This window comes from Phyllostomus discolor, chromosome 5 (assembly GCF_004126475.2).
Source record: "Phyllostomus discolor isolate MPI-MPIP mPhyDis1 chromosome 5, mPhyDis1.pri.v3, whole genome shotgun sequence".
In the NCBI taxonomy this organism is placed as follows: Eukaryota; Metazoa; Chordata; class Mammalia; order Chiroptera; family Phyllostomidae; genus Phyllostomus; species Phyllostomus discolor.
Genome location: NC_040907.2, coordinates 11,367,242 through 11,383,908, shown reverse-complemented (window position 1 = coordinate 11,383,908; position 16,667 = coordinate 11,367,242). Strand labels below are relative to the sequence as shown.

The 16,667-nt window shown below is 53.6% G+C and overlaps 1 protein-coding gene across 5 annotated transcripts in view; it reads left to right on the top strand.

Annotated features, from left to right (window-relative positions):
* Positions 1-16,667, top strand: part of UBR4 (ubiquitin protein ligase E3 component n-recognin 4) — a 119,069-nt gene that overhangs the window by 43,328 nt on the left and 59,074 nt on the right. For 3 of the 5 annotated variants that reach the window (XM_036025400.1, XM_036025398.1, XM_036025397.1), the window contains exons 39-56: positions 157-327; positions 1,416-1,598; positions 2,684-2,842; positions 3,155-3,307; positions 3,689-3,916; positions 4,210-4,367; positions 5,612-5,783; positions 6,034-6,235; positions 7,322-7,485; positions 7,898-8,114; positions 9,005-9,221; positions 9,988-10,020; positions 11,165-11,228; positions 11,671-11,805; positions 12,719-12,893; positions 13,752-13,892; positions 14,747-14,868; positions 15,466-15,577. In XM_036025400.1, the coding sequence (XP_035881293.1) occupies positions 157-327; positions 1,416-1,598; positions 2,684-2,842; positions 3,155-3,307; positions 3,689-3,916; positions 4,210-4,367; positions 5,612-5,783; positions 6,034-6,235; positions 7,322-7,485; positions 7,898-8,114; positions 9,005-9,221; positions 9,988-10,020; positions 11,165-11,228; positions 11,671-11,805; positions 12,719-12,893; positions 13,752-13,892; positions 14,747-14,868; positions 15,466-15,577 (2,806 nt within the window). The remainder of the gene's footprint in view (positions 1-156; positions 328-1,415; positions 1,599-2,683; positions 2,843-3,154; positions 3,308-3,688; positions 3,917-4,209; positions 4,368-5,611; positions 5,784-6,033; positions 6,236-7,321; positions 7,486-7,897; positions 8,115-9,004; positions 9,222-9,987; positions 10,021-11,164; positions 11,229-11,670; positions 11,806-12,718; positions 12,894-13,751; positions 13,893-14,746; positions 14,869-15,465; positions 15,578-16,667) is intronic. The other 2 variants (XM_028511858.2, XM_036025399.1) reach the window with 1 other exon arrangement.

Sequence of the window (16,667 nt, the reverse complement as noted above, 5' to 3'; positions counted from 1 at the left end):
AACATGTTGATTGGGATCAGATCCAGTATTAAGAGAAGGAGATGATTCTCCATAACGGATTCTGAAGGTAGATATTCGCAAGATTACTATGATGAGTATGACCCATAACTTTTTGTCTTTTTTTTTTTTTCATTTGTGTATTTGGATTTTTCTCAGGCCAATTTCTCCTTCGCTCCTCTCGTGTTAGACATGCTCAATTTCCTCATGGACGCCATTCAGACCAACTTTCAGCAGGCTTCCGCCGTGGGCAGCAGCAGCCGGGCGCAGCAAGCCCTGCGCGAGCTACACACCGTGGACAAGGCGGTCGAGATGACGGACCAGCTCATGGTGAGTGTGCCAGGGTTAGGGACTGAGGCGCTGCAGTGTGGCAGATGCTCGAAGAAGCATCCAGAGGGCAGTCAGTCGCATGACATCCAGCGTGCAGGTCAGCACAGAAGGTGTGTCTCGTGAAGAAGCCGTTTGGAGCACGTCCCGTTTTCAGTCCACCACGATGTGAGGATCTTCATTTGGAGGCAGTTAGAGTAGAAATTTCTTCTGTATGTAAAAGAGAAAACCTCTGTATTGTATCTTCTCCCCTAGAGTCATCTGACTTGCAAAAATAACGTTTGTCCTCTTCTGCTTTAGGTAACTTTCCCTTAGTTCTTCGTATGACATGGGTTATAAGTTGTAAGTCATTATCCACCTTAAAACCTGTGCTCAGCACTGAGAATAGACTTCCGGCGGGGTCTGGCTGGCCTCTCTAGTGGAAAGTGCAAAAATGAATGAGGTACATGGTTAGGTCTCACAAGGTGACTGCTTTTAAGGGGAAAATATTCATATGGAAATCCAACATGCATACACACACACACATACACTTAGGTGTTTTATTAACTAGTTACAGTTGCATACAGCGGTTGCACATAAAAGATGGTTCTGAATCCATTCAAGTCCAAGGTACCCGAATATAAGGGTGTAAGACACCTGTGTGGTCCAGTGTGTTTTCTTCACTCTCAAACAAACAAAAAACAGTCACAGTTTTTGAGCATTGTTTTTAGACTTGTAGATATTAAAGATGAAGATAAAAAATATTGAAAAATATTGGGGTGGTGTTGGTGACCCATAGAGCTGCTGACCTTTAATTTTACTAGGTTGGTTCAATGAGAAAAAATTCTATAGCACTATCACTTTATTTTTTTAAAAAGGCACATGTTTTTTGAGAACCAGTAGATTTATTAGTTATATTTAGCATTGTGAAACCCTCACTACATTGTTCTTACTGGACCAATGATAACTTTACAAGTGTACCAGTGTCCCGGGATCAGAGGTCGGAATCCAGTGAGCAGGCTGCAGCATCTTTATCACCCAAATAGTGTGCGAGTCCACTTGACCTTGTTTGCCTTATCCCTGCCTCCTCCCTCTGCTTCCCTCTTCGCCAGGTTCCCACCTTAGGCTCCCAGGAAGGAGCCTTTGAGAACGTGCGGATGAACTACAGCGGAGACCAGGGCCAGACAATCCGACAGCTCATCAGCGCCCACGTGCTCAGGCGCGTGGCCATGTGTGTGCTTTCCTCCCCCCACGGGCGCCGCCAGCACCTGGCCGTCAGCCACGAGAAAGGCAAGGTGGGTCCTCCACTTCCCTCCCACTCCTTTCAGGTCCTGTTTGTTTGAAGTGCCAAGTAAAACAGGTAGGTGACCATGCTCAGATTGGCCCTCGGGAAAAGCTGATCAGTTTCTAGGAATGGGTCAGGGACGGCGCTGAATGAGCATTTCTAGGTGAACCCTTAGTCACTAGATCAGACTGAGACCCAGTGTTACAAGAACAGAGATTCTGTTTCTAATTAGTAAATTCCCGCTCAACATGTCCTGCAAGCCTCCGGGAAGGGTGACGGCTAGCAGTCAGTTACCTGTGGCAGCGTGGCTCCCAGTCTGGCCCATTTGGTCACTCTGGAAGGCGTAAGCCAAGAGACAGATGGTTTCATTGGAAGGCTCAGCATTCCTTATTTAATTCTTCCCTGCCCTCCCAACCCTCTGTGGACACAGGGAAGTTTGTATGTTGTGTTACAGAACCAAGAGCATGGTGGTTATCTTAACTCTCGTTTTTCTGTATTCTGGCTTCTCTGTCACCAGTGAAGTTAACATCTTAGAAGTGAGAAACAAATTAGAAATGTGTATGTTCTCAAAACAGCTCAAAAATACTTTTTTTAAAGATTTTATTTACTTTTAGAGAGGGGAAGGGAGGGAGAAAGAGGGAGAAAAACATCAATGTGTGGTTGCCTCTTGTGCGCCCCCTTCTGGAGACCTGGCCTGCAACCCAAGCATGTGCCCTAACTGGGAATCAGCCGGCGACCCTTTGGTTCGCAGGTTGGCATTTAATCCACTGAGCCACACCAGCCAGGGCTCAAAAGTACTTTCAGAGACATTTCGTAATAGACTAGAAACGATATAGTACATAGAAATTTTTTATTTATGAACTGGTTATACAAAGAGAAATTGGTCTTACTACTCATTTGTTGGCCCTCACTGGAAGAAGGAAATGAAAGAACATTCCATACCTTTCAGCAAGGAGAAGTAGAGGCCGATGTTACTGGCTAGGGTTTCCCAAAGAGGCTCGTCTGCAGTGAACCACTGTGGAAGGACTCGGGGTCGCCACGGTGTTCTCTGGGAAGCCTAGGGCTAAGGGGAGCCTGCTCGTTGTTCCCTCGCAGATCACGGTTCTGCAGCTGTCTGCGCTCCTGAAGCAAGCAGACTCCAGCAAAAGGAAGCTGACCCTGACCCGCCTGGCGTCGGCGCCCGTCCCCTTCACCGTGTTGAGCCTCACTGGGAACCCGTGCAAGGAAGACTACCTGGCTGTGTGCGGGCTGAAGGTAACCGTCCTGATCTGGGGTCCTGCTCGCCCTCTCTCTCCGTTCTCAGCACCACTTGTTCTCAGTGGTGGTTGAGGGTGGACTTCAAAACCACTGGAGTGCAAGAGAAATCTTCCTCTGAATCCCGTCTAGGTCATTTTTGTGTCGGGATAGTCTGTGTGTGTCCTTGAAACCTGAATGTGTCCTAGACTGTCCGAATACTGTGTGAGGGCGGGGAACGTCAGGGAAGGAAAGGAAGCGTTAGAACTCTGCAATGAACTAGCCTGTTTCCAAACCACCTTTCCACCCGTCTGTCCCTGCACCCGTGTCCAGGACTGCCACGTGCTGACCTTCAGTAGCTCAGGCTCTGTCTCGGACCACTTGGTGCTGCACCCCCAGCTGGCAACCGGGAACTTCATCATCAAGGCCGTGTGGTTGCCTGGTTCCCAGACAGAGTTAGCGATTGTCACCGCAGACTTCGTCAAGGTACCGTGGCAGCTGTTCGATGGTGTGGTCCCAGAATAGTTGTGCTTTTAAATCCAGAATGTCTGATCTCCCTTGCGTGCTAGCTATTCCCAGAAGTTAAAAACAGAATCCTAACGTTTTGTTGCCTCTTGTTACATTGGCGAGCGGCAGCTTTCTGTGTGTAGGCAACATGAAGTTGATTCTGGTTCTGCCCGTGTCGGACCCAGTGCACAGCAGTTGCCGTACTCGGTACAGAATTTGTGGATGTGCACCTTTCCCCACTCGTTCCCGAGGGAGAGGAGAGGTGGTTCCCATTGCAGCTCTTCGGATTCACCAGGGTCGTTCGGGGACGGAGCCGCACTAGGTCTCCCTTCCTTCCTTCCTCTTCCTTCCGTTCCGCAGATTTACGACCTGTCCGTCGATGCCTTGAGTCCCACTTTCTACTTCCTCCTGCCAAGCTCGAAGATACGGGACGTGACCTTCCTCTTCAACGAGGAGGGCAAGAACATCATTGTCATCATGTCTTCCGCCGGGTACATCTATACTCAGCTCATGGAGGAGGCCAGCAGCGCCCAGCAGGGGCCCTTCTACGTCACCAATGTCCTGGAAGTCAACCACGAGGACCTGAAGGTTACCACTTCCTCCAGCCCCAGATTTGATTAGTTTAGTAACTCTGCTGCTATTCTTCCTTTTTGCCTCTAACTTTTTATCCCATAGCAGAAACTCTCGTTCTTTAGGACTAAACCAGTTCATCTTGATGTTTCTTTATTCCCACATGTGCTTAAGACTTAGCCACAGGGATCTCATGCTTAGACTGGGAGGGCCCAGCCTCTCGACTGAAAACTAATCACCAGCGGAACGGGAAGCTGGTAGCCACGGCAACACGTGACGTTAACGCAGGTGTCGTGTCTCTGTCCCGACAGGACACGAACAGCCAGGTGGCGGGGGGCGGCGTGTCCGTCTACTACTCCCACGTGCTGCAGATGCTGTTCTTCAGCTACTGCCAGGGCAGGTCGTTCGCAGCCACTGTCAGCAGGACGACGCTGGAGGTGCTGCAGCTCTTCTCCATCAACATCAAGAGGTGGGGCGGGGCCCGCAGAGCCCGGCCTCCTGGCGGCCACGTTCAGCAGGGCAGCTCCACCTCCCTCCCACGTACCGGTGTCTGTCACGGGTTGCTGGGACGTGCTTTTGTCCAGCAAACGTCTCCCTTCCCTGCTTGGTATCCCTAAAATCACGCAACATCCGGTGTTGGCAGTTTTGGCTGTCTGCTTGTTCTGTCCCCCACCACGGAGACCCCAGGCTGTAAGAGGTGGTTTGGGGTGGGGCCACTGTCACTCAGAAGGAAAAGCTATCGTCATGGCAGCAAACTGGATTTTCTTTTATCCTTTCCCGAGGACGTGCTTACTGATTTTGGAGAGAGGGGAAGGGAGGGAGGCAGAGAGGGGGAGAGAAACGTCAGTGTGAGAGAGACATCGATCAGCTGCCTCCCACATGCGTCCTGACTGGGGATCCAACCCACAGCCTATGCGTGTGCCCTGGCCATGAATCAAACCTGTAACCTTTTGATTTACAAGACGACACTCCAGCCAGCAGAGCCACACTCACTGGTCAGGGCATCAGACCTGATTTTAATGTGATCACTGAGTTTTGAGAAGGGAAAGTAAGTTTCTCCTAGGCATGCATTGCTGTCACGCGCCCTTCAGGTTGCCCTCCTGGGGGACTTACAGGTCATGGCACACGGCATCAGTCGTGCGGGCGTGGTTGGGGTTGGGGAGGTCGAGGCTTCCGTCAGGTTTCCAGAAACTGGAGGTGTGCGTGAAGTGGTGAGTGCTCGTTTAGGGAGGAGGAAGAAGAGGTTTGGGACTTCTCCCTGTCTTTTCTACGTGCTGTCGAAGGGCCATTCTAGCACTTTGTCTCTGGTCTCTGTTTTGTGAATTACCTGGTTTGGGATGAAGTAAAAGAGATGCCATTCACACGCAACTTGAAGTACTTGGAGATTCTTAATAGGACAGAGGGCCACGAGCCTTAGGCAGCTCCACGGCCCTGTGCAGCTGACAGCCTCTGGGCACATGGGGACACCCGTGCCCTCAGACAGTGGAACCTAGCATTGGTGGTGCTGACCAGGGCTTACACTGGGGACACCCGCTGGGGCACACAAAAGTATATACGTGGCTCGGAAAAAGACTGCAGTGCATGGGTAATTGAGTTCCTGCACAAACACCTTGCTCTGGGAGTCCAGTATTTAGTGGGGATGGCCTTTAGGTCAGGGAAAGCGCTAGCAGATGGTGATTGGCACCTAACCGTGGCCACCTTTGTTGTCCGCAGTTCCAATGGTGGCAGTAAGACGTCCCCCGCCCTCTGCCAGTGGTCCGAGGTGATGAACCACCCTGGCTTGGTGTGTTGTGTCCAGCAAACGACAGGTGTGCCGCTGGTAGTTATGGTGAAACCAGACACTTTCCTCATTCAGGAGATAAAGACTCTTCCTGCTAAAGCAAAGGTCAGTGCACACTCGCACGTCACTCCAACAGACTGAGCCTGGTCTGGTTTTATATTTGTCTATTATGCTCCTTTCCCAGCTTTTTCAATGGCGGTCTAGAAAAGTGGATCCGTTTTTTCCTGCACGCCCGTGCCTCCCTTATGCAGTCCTGCAACTGACGGTGAAACTAGTGGCTTCTCTGCCTCATTCTGTCTGTAGGCTCTGACTGCAGGCCCAGGAACTAACGCCCTCCTCTGTCCCCTTCTCCTAGATCCAAGACATGGTCGCAATCAGGCACACGGCCTGCAACGAGCAGCAGCGGACCACGATGATCCTGCTGTGCGAGGACGGCAGCCTGCGCATTTACATGGCCAACGTGGAGAACACCTCCTACTGGCTGCAGCCGGCCCTGCAGCCCAGCAGCGTCATCAGCATAATGAAGCCTGTCCGAAAGCGCAAAGCGGCCACCATCAGTAAGGCCCTCCTCGAGGCCGCTGGGGGCTGGGAGGGCAGTCTTCCGGACGGCGACTCGGTGTGGACTGGGGGAGACATCCGTGAGGAATCAGTGACGGTCCCGCTTGCACATTTTAAAAACATCTTTATTTTTATTGCTTTTTAAAGATTTTATTTATTTTTAGAGGGAGAAGGGAGGGAGAAAGAGGAGGGGGGAAACATTGACTGGTTGCCACACCCAACTGGTGACCTGGCCCACAACCCGGGCATGTGCCCTGACCGGGAATTGAACCAGCGACCTTTAGGTTCGTTTGCCAACACTCAGTCCACTGAGCCACACCAGCCAGGGCCTGTTGACACATTTTGTGAAGGTAGGGATGTGGGCCAGCTGATTTCCAGATGCAGAGTGCAGTTTCCCGAGGCCGCCGGTGTTCCGCGTGGCTCTGGAGGCCCGTCGCGTGAGTGGGATGTGCCCGCTGGCATCCACCTCGGGCCGGCCGTGCTCCGGAGCCCAGGAAAGAATCATCCCTCAGCCCGTGCTCGAATGTTTTCTCTGGGTTTAGGGAACTGTCTGGCCTGGTGTGAAGTGCAGGATAGAGCTGATGGAGGAGTAGGCTCTCAAGTCGGCCAGTTTCCCCCGAGCAGTGAGGAGCCACACATGGGTCTCTGAGCTGGGAGCCTTGCTCCTGGCCAGTAGCGGACTCTGCAAAGAGTGAAGGCCTGAATGTAGGAGCCAGGGAGTCTGGCTTGGCAAAGACCGTCGCGGGGGTCTTCCCACTACCTGCGTGGGAGACGGCGATGCCGCTCATCCTCCCGTAAAGAAATGCTTTCTGTTGGTTTTACACAAACCAGCTGTGGGAGGATCCACTGTTGTGTAATAAGCAGCACCCAAACCAGCGCCAGGGGTCTTTGTCCTGCTGGGCAAAGGGATAAGGATTGTTGGTCATCGCCCCACGTGTAGGCATCGTACCGGTGCCAGCACTGTAGCCCAGAGTCTGTGTAGAAAGCTCGGAGCACGTGAGTGTGGGGTCCACTGGGAGTGGGCAGGAGGAGGCAGAGGCCACGCTCACCAGGGCTCTCCGGCAATCTGGTGCCGCTCTCCACAGCGACGCGCACGTCCAGCCAGGTGACCTTCCCCATAGACTTCTTTGAGCACAACCAGCAGCTGACAGATGTGGAGTTTGGTGGTAACGACCTCCTGCAGGTCTACAATGCACAGCAGATAAAGCACCGGCTAAATTCCACTGGCATGTACGTGGCCAACACCAAGGTGAGGACTGCGTCCGGCTGGGTTCCGCCCCTCAGAAACGGTATTGTTTGAGTACACCTCTCCTTTTAGATGCAAGTATGAGGTATTTCCCCTTGATTCTAGTTGAGTGGTCCCCGGGGTAAATGAATGTCTTTGCTCCCACGCAGAAGGGCTTCTGCACAGCGTAACCACAGGGCTGCTGTGCAGAGCGCTGGGGTGGTTCATGCTGGGGAGGAGGAGGCCTGGAGTTGAAGAGCTCTGCCCCCTGCCTCAGCGTGCCCATCTTGGCAGCAAGGACGTGATCCCCAGAGGGCGGAGCGGGTACAGGTCTTGTCCGGGGTCCCACACCGAGAGACTGTCAGAGGAAGGCGTTTGCGGGTTTGCCCTTAAGAACTCGTGTTCCTTCTCTGACGGGTGCCTTTCCGCCCTGCAGCCCGGCGGCTTCACCATCGAGATTAGCAACAACAACAGCACGATGGTGATGACAGGCATGCGGATCCAGATCGGGACCCAGGCCATCGAACGGGCTCCGTCGTATATCGAGATCTTCGGCAGAACCATGCAGCTCAACCTGAGCCGCTCGCGCTGGTTCGACTTCCCCTTCACCAGAGAGGAAGCCCTGCAGGCCGATAAGAAACTGAACCTCTTCAGTGAGTCTCCGGCCCCTGGCGCAGACTGTGTCCTCCTCCTTGGGGCTGCTGACCTAGGCCACTTGCCCACGGGCTCCCCAGTATCCTGGAGACCCTGTACCCCAGTGACGTCTCTGTGGTCTCTGCCGGCACGAATCTCTGAGCTTCGTTGGATATGTGAAGAGGCAGGGTGGCAGGAGGAGGGTGTACTAGAGAACAGGAGGGGCCCCGGGGCACAGACACCCATAGGGTCGCACTCTGCCTCAGTGCACCCTTCTGTAGGCGTGGGTCGGCCTGGCTGCGGGGCTGCCCGTGTGTTCCCGCAGAGCGGAGGCAGGATCAGTGTGTGGAATCCCGAGGCTGTCTTAAAGCCCAGATGAGAGCCGTAGGCCCCACGTCTCTGGGAGGTGTTCAGCGGTCCCTGCCTTGCCGTGCCGTTGAAAAGCTTAAACTTGCAGAGTGCAAATCCCCGAGTCTTCCACGGGGCTGGCACCTCCCTCCAGCACTCATTGGCCAGCCCTCCAGTGCTGTGGGGTGGATGACTGTGGCCTGAGCTTTGAGCAGAGGGAGTGCTCCGTGTTCCCATGGGGCGGGGGCGGGTGGTGCAGTCCCCGACAGCACCAGGGCGTCCGATCCTCACGGCGATGGTTAGCGGCTGTCCTTCCACCTCGGAGACTGTGGTCGGTGGGAGTGTTTGCATGTATTCAACATCTATACGAGACTGAGGTGCTGCAGAACCCTCAGGAGATAAGGTTTGTCTGTGAAGTGCATGTGATTTGCTACTCTGCACATGCTGTGAAGTGCATGTGATTTGCTACTCTGCCCAGACTTAGTCTGGCCTCTGCTTTGGAGGCAGTGGCGTTAGCCCTTCAGAGAACGTGCTCCTTAAGGCCTTCTCTCGCTTACTGTAGTCGGGGCCTCCGTGGATCCGGCAGGAGTCACCATGATCGACGCTGTGAAAATCTACGGCAAGACCAAGGAGCAGTTTGGCTGGCCAGACGAGCCCCCGGAAGAGTTCCCGCCTGCCGCGGTCAGCAGCATCTGCCCTTCTAACCTGAACCAGAGCAACGGCACTGGGGAGAGTGACTCAGCCGCCCCTGCCACGACCAGCGGCACTGTCCTGGAGAGGTACCAGCACTGGCGGGGGCCGGCTGCAGTCCTCACCGGTGTCCACCCTCCCTGCAGAGCTTGTGTCTTGAGAGAGAGCCAGTCTCTGTGAATGCCCCAAGTCTAGACTTTGATTTTCAAGTTTTCACATGACTCCCTGGCACTCACTGTCTCCGTAGTGTGCAGGCAGAGCCTGGAAGTGTGCTGAGAGCCATCCGACTCCAGTCTCTGCCGGGGCTTCTGTGTCTTGTCTTAATGCTCAGGTATCCTTGGGAGTAGCCAGAGGATGCTGACTAAGAAGCTTAAGCCAGGATTATGGATTAGGATCCAGTCTTGCTTAAATTACAAGGGAAAATCTCCCCTTTCACTCTAATTCCATCATTTTCTCATCTTTCTCTGCAGCAGCAACTTACGTGGTGGTAACACTGCTGCCAGAGGTTGGCTACTGCATCTGTAGCGGAGCTGAGAGCCTCCTGGGCTCCCTCCAGTGGCCTTCTTAAGCACTGCGCTTGGCTTCTTTGCTCTAGGTAGCTGCTGGTTTGCCGCGGCAGATGAAGGAACTCATGATGTAAGGTGTTGAGTTTCTTACATTGCAAGTCAGAAGAATAGCCTGGCTTGGAATCACTGCCTCCCACCAGCAGCCTCCCTCTCTCCCTTTTCTCTCTCTCTCTCTTTTTCTCTTTCTTTGTCTCCCTACCCTATTCTTATATTGTTTGCTTAGGATGTGTTTCCAGGTTTCTCTGAGCTTCACATTTTTTTCCTTTTTTTTCTTTGCTTCTCCCCAAAGTTCTGAAACTGAGTCCCTAACCAAGCTGGACCGGTTAGTATGCCTTCTTTCTTTTCTCTGCACGAGTGAGTGTGTGTCAGAGAGCCGTGCGACCCAAAGTGGCTTGGCATCGGTCCTGCTTCTGTGGAGAGTCCTCCTGCTTCTTTCTGTCTGGTCATTGCATGGCTGCAGAGCTGTCCGCGGAGCAGTGGGGGATGGGGAGGGCGGTGCGTGCGCACTTGGTGTTGGCCGCTTCAGACTTCGTTGGCTTTGTCCTCCTCCCCCCCGTTCCTCTCTGTGCCCTCTCTGCAGTGGGCGAGAAGGGCGGCCAGGGGCGGTGGGACAGTGGAGGAGTCCTGCCGTCTGAAAAGCCACTGGAGAGCTTATTCCGTCCCATTCGTTTTACGCCTCTGGTCCCTCTTCCCGAGTTCTTTACTGCCTTCCTCTACCCCTTGACCTTTCCCTCCAGCTGCCCTTTCAGTCCTCTCCCTTTGTGCCCGAGCATCGGCCGTTGGAGTGTGGGTCTTCACACCATGCACACGAAATCCCCAGGGTCGGCCCTGGGGAGCATGCTCTGTGGTGCCCTCCTGCAGTTGGGTTTCCTGTGCCTTACCCAGGAGAAAATTGCTCAGGTTTCTAAAGGAGCTCTGAAGTGTCATTTAAATGTTGGCATTGGTATGCTCCTGAAAACACGGTTTGCCCTCTTCCCATACTCAGGGACTCATAGGAAGTGCCTCTGTGCCTTTTCTCAGAGGTGTAAGTAACGTGCGAGCTACCTGTACCTGTACAGGAAGATGGCTCCCCTTTTCCCTGGGGCGAGTGCCCCTTTACCTGCGATCCGTGGGCACCCGAGCTTCAAGCCTCTTCGCACCCAGACCGCTAAGCCCGTCTCAGTGACATCTGCCCCAGGCAGCCGGAGGAGCACGTTCATCCTCGTGGAGGAGGAGGAGCCCTGTCTCTGGGTTAGGGGCAGTGGACATGGCCTCGGGTTGACCTCCGAGCGGGCGCCAGGTCTCCTCTGGCCTGCGCCCCTGGGAACGATGCGCATGGCGCCTGTGGCGGGTCTTCTCGTGCTCCGGGCTCGCGTTTGGCATTCCTCGGCTGCCCCCAGCGTCCTCACCACTCGAGTTTGCACTGGCTAAAGCACAAGGCAGAGAGGAGGGCTGCTGGACTGAAGCCAGCTTTTCTGTCTCTCTAGGCTGGTCGTGAGTTCTTTAGAAGCCTTGGAAAGCTGCTTTGCTGTTGGCCCAGTCATCGAAAAGGCAAGCTCCTTTTTCAAAGTACACGGGAGACTTTCTGGAGAAGCAGGGAGGCAGTGGAGTCGTTGGGAGCCCCGAGGACTCGCAGCTGAAGAACATTTATAGCTACATCTTGATTTGCAGAGAGGCTCCACGGAAGTCTTCAGCTTACGGCCTCCTGTGCTACTTTTAGGGGGCCTGCAGTGAGAGGGTTTCATAGAATAGGAAGGGTGCTGGCAAAGAGCACTGTTCCGGGAGTCGTGAACTTGGACCCAATTTCTGTACCTATGTTGTGAGAAGATTATAAGTTTTGAAATTATTTGTTTGGTTTTTTGCAGTCCGTGGAGCACCTATCCTTGCTCTGCTGGTCTAGAAGGGAAGGAGGAGGAGGGCAGGGGTCAGACAGCGCCTTCGGCGCGGGCTGGGCAGGGTTCGTGGTGGGTAACCCTGCTGTCTCTTGCGTCAGGAGAGAAACAAGAATGCCGCTCAGGAGCTGGCCACCTTGCTGCTGTCCCTGCCAGCCCCTCCCAGTGTCCAGCAGCAGTCCAAGAGTCTCCTGGCCAGCCTGCACACCAGCCGCTCAGCCTATCACAGCCACAAGGTGGGCGTTCCCTCTCAGGGATGTTTTCTGAGTCCTGACAGGGCATCAGGCTAAGCTGGCTTTTCACGTGTAAAGCAGGGGCATAGTTAAGGGGCGTAGCATTGAGATTAGACCCACGCAGTCTGAAATGTCTCCTGAGAAATTAATGGATGTTGCCGCACACCGAGGACAAGCCAGCAGTGGGCTGCGCGTTTGCATTTGTTTCTCCTGTCGCTCTGACAGCACCAGCAAGGTTCAGGAAGGAGAAGGGAGGGACATTCGCGTGTGCATGTCCCCTTCTCACTGGAGGGGGGTGAGGGGGGGACTCCCTCCGAATGGAGAGCAGGATGGCTGGTGTTTGCCCTCCCACAGGCTGGGGTGCCGCCCTGACGAGGCGAGCCTGCTGGAGAGGGTGGGAGGGCGAGGCTCGGGGGGAGGGTCTCATCTGGGGAAGTCAGCAGGGCTGAAGGTGGCGAGTTAGGCTGGTTTCCGTAGATGGAAAAGACGACAGTTCAGACCCAGACACCTTGGATAGCTTCATGCCTCCAGCCCAGGGAACTGGCAAATGCGAGTTAACCTGCTTAGCCTCTCAAGGAGAGACGATTTCGGGAGCAGTTTGCATGATATGCACTTAGAGAAGAGTGAGCCCTTTACTATATATAGGAAAGTGATCTGGGATGTTACATTCCTGGAGAATTGAGTGGTTTCTAATTTTCCCATCACACTTTGATACTGATTTCGTGACTTAAATTTTTTATAGTGCCTTTAATATTTTATGTGTTAAGAAGTTTAACTTTGAAGGTTCATTCCAGTTAGTTGGGTGGTAGTTAACCTGTTCTCTGGAGGGAGGTAGCCAGTCTGCCGGCTGGCCTCTCCTCTCCACTTCAGTGCCTGGCCTTTGCCGAGGTTCATCCCTGCGACCCCTCTGTTACAGGATCAGGCCTTGCTGAGCAAAGCTGTGCAGTGTCTCAACACCTCCAGCAAAGAAGGCAAGGATTTGGACCCCGAGGTCTTCCAGAGGCTGGTGATCACAGCTCGCTCCATTGCCATCATGCGCCCTAACAACCTCGTCCACTTTACGGAGTCAAAGCTGCCCCAGACGGAAACAGGTGAACTTGGCCCACATGGCCGTGGTCCTGAAATCTGCGAATACGTATTCTGCGCCCTTCCACCCCCGTGCTGTTCTCGCTGGCCTCTGACCGACCGCGTGCTCTGGCCAGGGATTTTACCCTCGTGTCTTTAGACCTCGTGGAGGGTTCGTGGCATTAGGTCGTACCATTTTAAGTAAATACTCCTTCCACTGCTTGCTCCTTGGGTTATTTTTGGGTTTATTGAGTGCTATAGACATCAGTCTAATCTGTCTCTCTGCCTCATGATCTTCGGGTTAAGTTAAAGCAGCTTCAAGGCCTCAGTTGCTTTAAACTACTAGAGTCGTATCTTTTGCTTTCATGCTGTTCTTTCGTTGGTACGTGTGGTGGCCCTTCCTGGTGCCCAGTTCTGTTTCCTCCTCCTCCTCACTCCGCCCGGGCACCGCACTTGTTTTGCTTTTATCAAATGTCGTTCACTGATGCCTTTACAGTTCTCTGTCACTTACATGCACCCATGTACTGTCGTCATCCCGTGCCTCCTTCTGATACTGTGACCCAGGAATCATTCTAGAAAGTCTCAGAGGTTCTCCCGGCTTTTAGAAGTTGAACAGTGGGACCCGAGACCTCGGCATGTTCTGTGAAGATCCTGAATGCTCCCCCTTCTACTTAATTCTAACATGCGATGTTTTCTGTGATGTTCCTTCCCCAGACTGCTTTTCTCCTAGGTGTGCCTGCTGGAATCTAGGGATAGTTGGCATGTTGATTGGGGCCCCACTTGAAACTCCCTCCCCAGGCAAGCTTCCTTGACCTGAGTTAAACTTGACACAAATTAAATTCCGTCTCCGATTTACCGTCGTCACTAACTGTCTTTCTGTGCAGAAGGAGGGGAGGAGGCGCGAGAGCCTCAGAAGCCGGCGGAGGGAGATTGCTGCAGCTTCGTCACCCAGCTGGTGAACCACTTCTGGAAGCTGCACGCCTCCAAACCCAAGAACGCCTTCCTGGCGCCTGCCTGCCTGCCAGGTACCGTGTGCGGAGGGGCACTTGCCTGTTGGTAGCCAGCGGAGCCCGATACAAGTCCCGTGTTTGAGCAGGCCCAGCCCCTGGCCTGCCTTCTTCATTGCCCACCTCGTCCAGAATGGGTGGTCAGGGAACGGAAGGCTGGGAGGTCCGTCGCTGTTCCTGACACAGGAAGGCAGGGGGTGGCAGCGAGGGGGCTGTTCTTGCAGCTCTTCCTGCCGGGTCGGCTGTTTCACGTAGGGCGTGTGCATGCGCCCGTAGTTGTGATCGGAGTTGTTTCAGAAATCTTTGCGGACTGGCTGGAAGCCGGTTCACAAGGTAGAAGGTAGGGATCAGCCTGGAGAATCGTGCTGTTCCTCAGCTGCCACTGCCTTCGGTGTCTGACTTCTCGCGCCATCCCGAGCTCGGGTGGGAGAGCCGGACCCCAGCGGCAGCCTAGAGAAGCAGAACCTCCCCAGTGCTCACTCGCATTGGGCGTTTGCTTGGGCAGCAAACCCGAAGGCGTGTCAGGGTCGTGTTTGTTGTCACCAAAGGCTTAGGGTTAGTAGGGACGTTTAGAATCCGCCTAGCTCCTCACGCTTCTCCGCCCTGGTTTGAAGTCCAGGAGAGCAGACGGCCCCTTACTGCTGGGACTCGGGAAGTCTGGAAAGGCTTTCGGGGATGGCTTGGGAGATTAGGAGACTAGTAGTAAAACAGATCAAATGATGCTGCCAGCCTGCCTCTTGTGTATGTTTTCTTTGTTTTGCTGTGTGTGCTTGTTGTTTCGTTAGCTCGACCTTTATGTGGAGACAAGAGTTTGTGCTTTCGTCTTAGACCCTTAAATAGAGGTTGTTCTGTTGCCCTTTCCTCCCCTTTAGGCCTCACCCACATCGAAGCCACTGTCAACGCGCTGGTCGACATCATCCACGGCTACTGCACGTGCGAGCTGGACTGCATCAACACGGCGTCCAGGATCTACATGCAGATGCTGCTGTGTCCCGTACGTGCCCCCGCGCCCCGCCCAGCCCGGGCACATGTGGAAACAGTTTAATAAGTTCGCTAACGAAGTACACACTCTTAAAGGAGATCATGGGAATTAAGAGTTTTGAGTATCAATAAAAGTTTTAAGATTTTATTCATTCCATGGGGGAAAAAGGTTTGAAGAGGTGATGGACTTTGTCTTGTTTGGGGCTGAATACCCAGGGGATATCCTGGGGACTGCTACTTAGTGCCAAGTATTAGTTAAAAGGAGTACATGAATGACCGCCGCCAAGGTCTAGTTCTCGTACTCTGTCACAGAAGCTATGTGTTTGAAGTGCTGATGTTAGCACAGAGCTGAGATGAGCCCGATCACCTGACGCGAAGCCCAAACCCCCCAGTAGACAGCCAAGTGGCCTCAGGAGCAGGCAGCCTGCCAGTCTGCCGCCAGGGACGGGGGGACGAGGGTGGTGGTGAACGGGCCTTCCTCTGCTGGGTCAGGAGAGGGGGTTAACCGCTGAGCTTGGTCAGCAGGGTCGTGGGCGAGAGGGGGAAGTGTCTGCAGGCAGTCTCATGAATAACATGAAGCCCCAGCACGACAGTGTCCTCTCACCCTCAGGACCCTGCGGTGAGCTTCTCCTGCAAACAAGCTCTGATTCGGGTCCTGAGGCCCAGGAACAAGCGGAGACACGTGACACTGCCGTCCTCCCCTCGAAGCAACACTCCAATGGGTAATGTGGGGTCTTGACATGGGCTCGCGTGGCTGTGGGGGGTGGAGGTGCCGCCCACGTGGGCCATAGGCCCCGGGCCTATGGTCCATGCGTCCCTTGTCATCGTCCTGCCTTGTCCCGCAAAGATTTTCGGGGGGGCAGATAAAAATGCAGCTGGTCAGTGGGATACAAACAGAGAACATCAAAGCCATGGGAAAGTAACGGTACAATAGTAAAATCAAGCCCAAGATATCAAAAGAAAAACCTGCATCACAAGGTCCTGCGCAGTTGTTAAGTGAAGGTCTTACACCTGGGCGAAAGCTTCCTCAGAGCCCAGCAAAAGTAACGTAAGAGCAACTGAGAAAGTCACAGTGACTAAAGAAAAGTACAGCCATTTTCCAGGGAAAACACGGAAGCTCTAGAGTAAGGGTCCAGGCCGTTGCCTTTGGTGGTGGTGTCCTCAGAGGTCGTGCCTACGCTGTTTGACAGCAGATGGCACAAGAGGTTTCCCTGGTCGAGCACTTGGACACAAGTCGGGATAACATTTAACACTGCAGTAAGAGCAATTCTCAGCATCTAAATGTTAACATTATGTTGTGTAAGTCTCTGGTTACTTGGTTTGCCTCAGAAGGAAATTTCCAACGAAAGTCACGTACATAATTTTAAGTTTTCTATTAGGTTTTAAGAAGAGGAAAAGGAAGTATGTTGAAATTAACTGACTAGTCAATCTAGTACATATAAATATTTCAACACGTAAATATAAATTATTAGCGCAGTGCTTTGCATCTTTAAAACGTGTCTTTGCGGGGTCTTCATCTAGTGTGAAGCATGTGCTAGTGCCGCACTGCCATGCGGACTGGTCCTGCTGCGAGTGCCCTGTAGCCACGTCCTGGGCAGGGCTGCAGGGCTGCGTGTAACTTCGTGACCTTCTGTCTTCCTTGAATATCACTGATCTTAGCCCAGCTTTTCGGGAGTTAGGCCACAGTCGGTGCGTCTTCAGTGAGAAGCTGGAGTGCAGACAGTGCGTGGTTCCAGTGGAGGCCACATGTGCTGGCTTGCACAGCCCAGCTGGCGGGAGGCGAGCTCGCCGTCTTCTCCCGTTAGGGGTCTG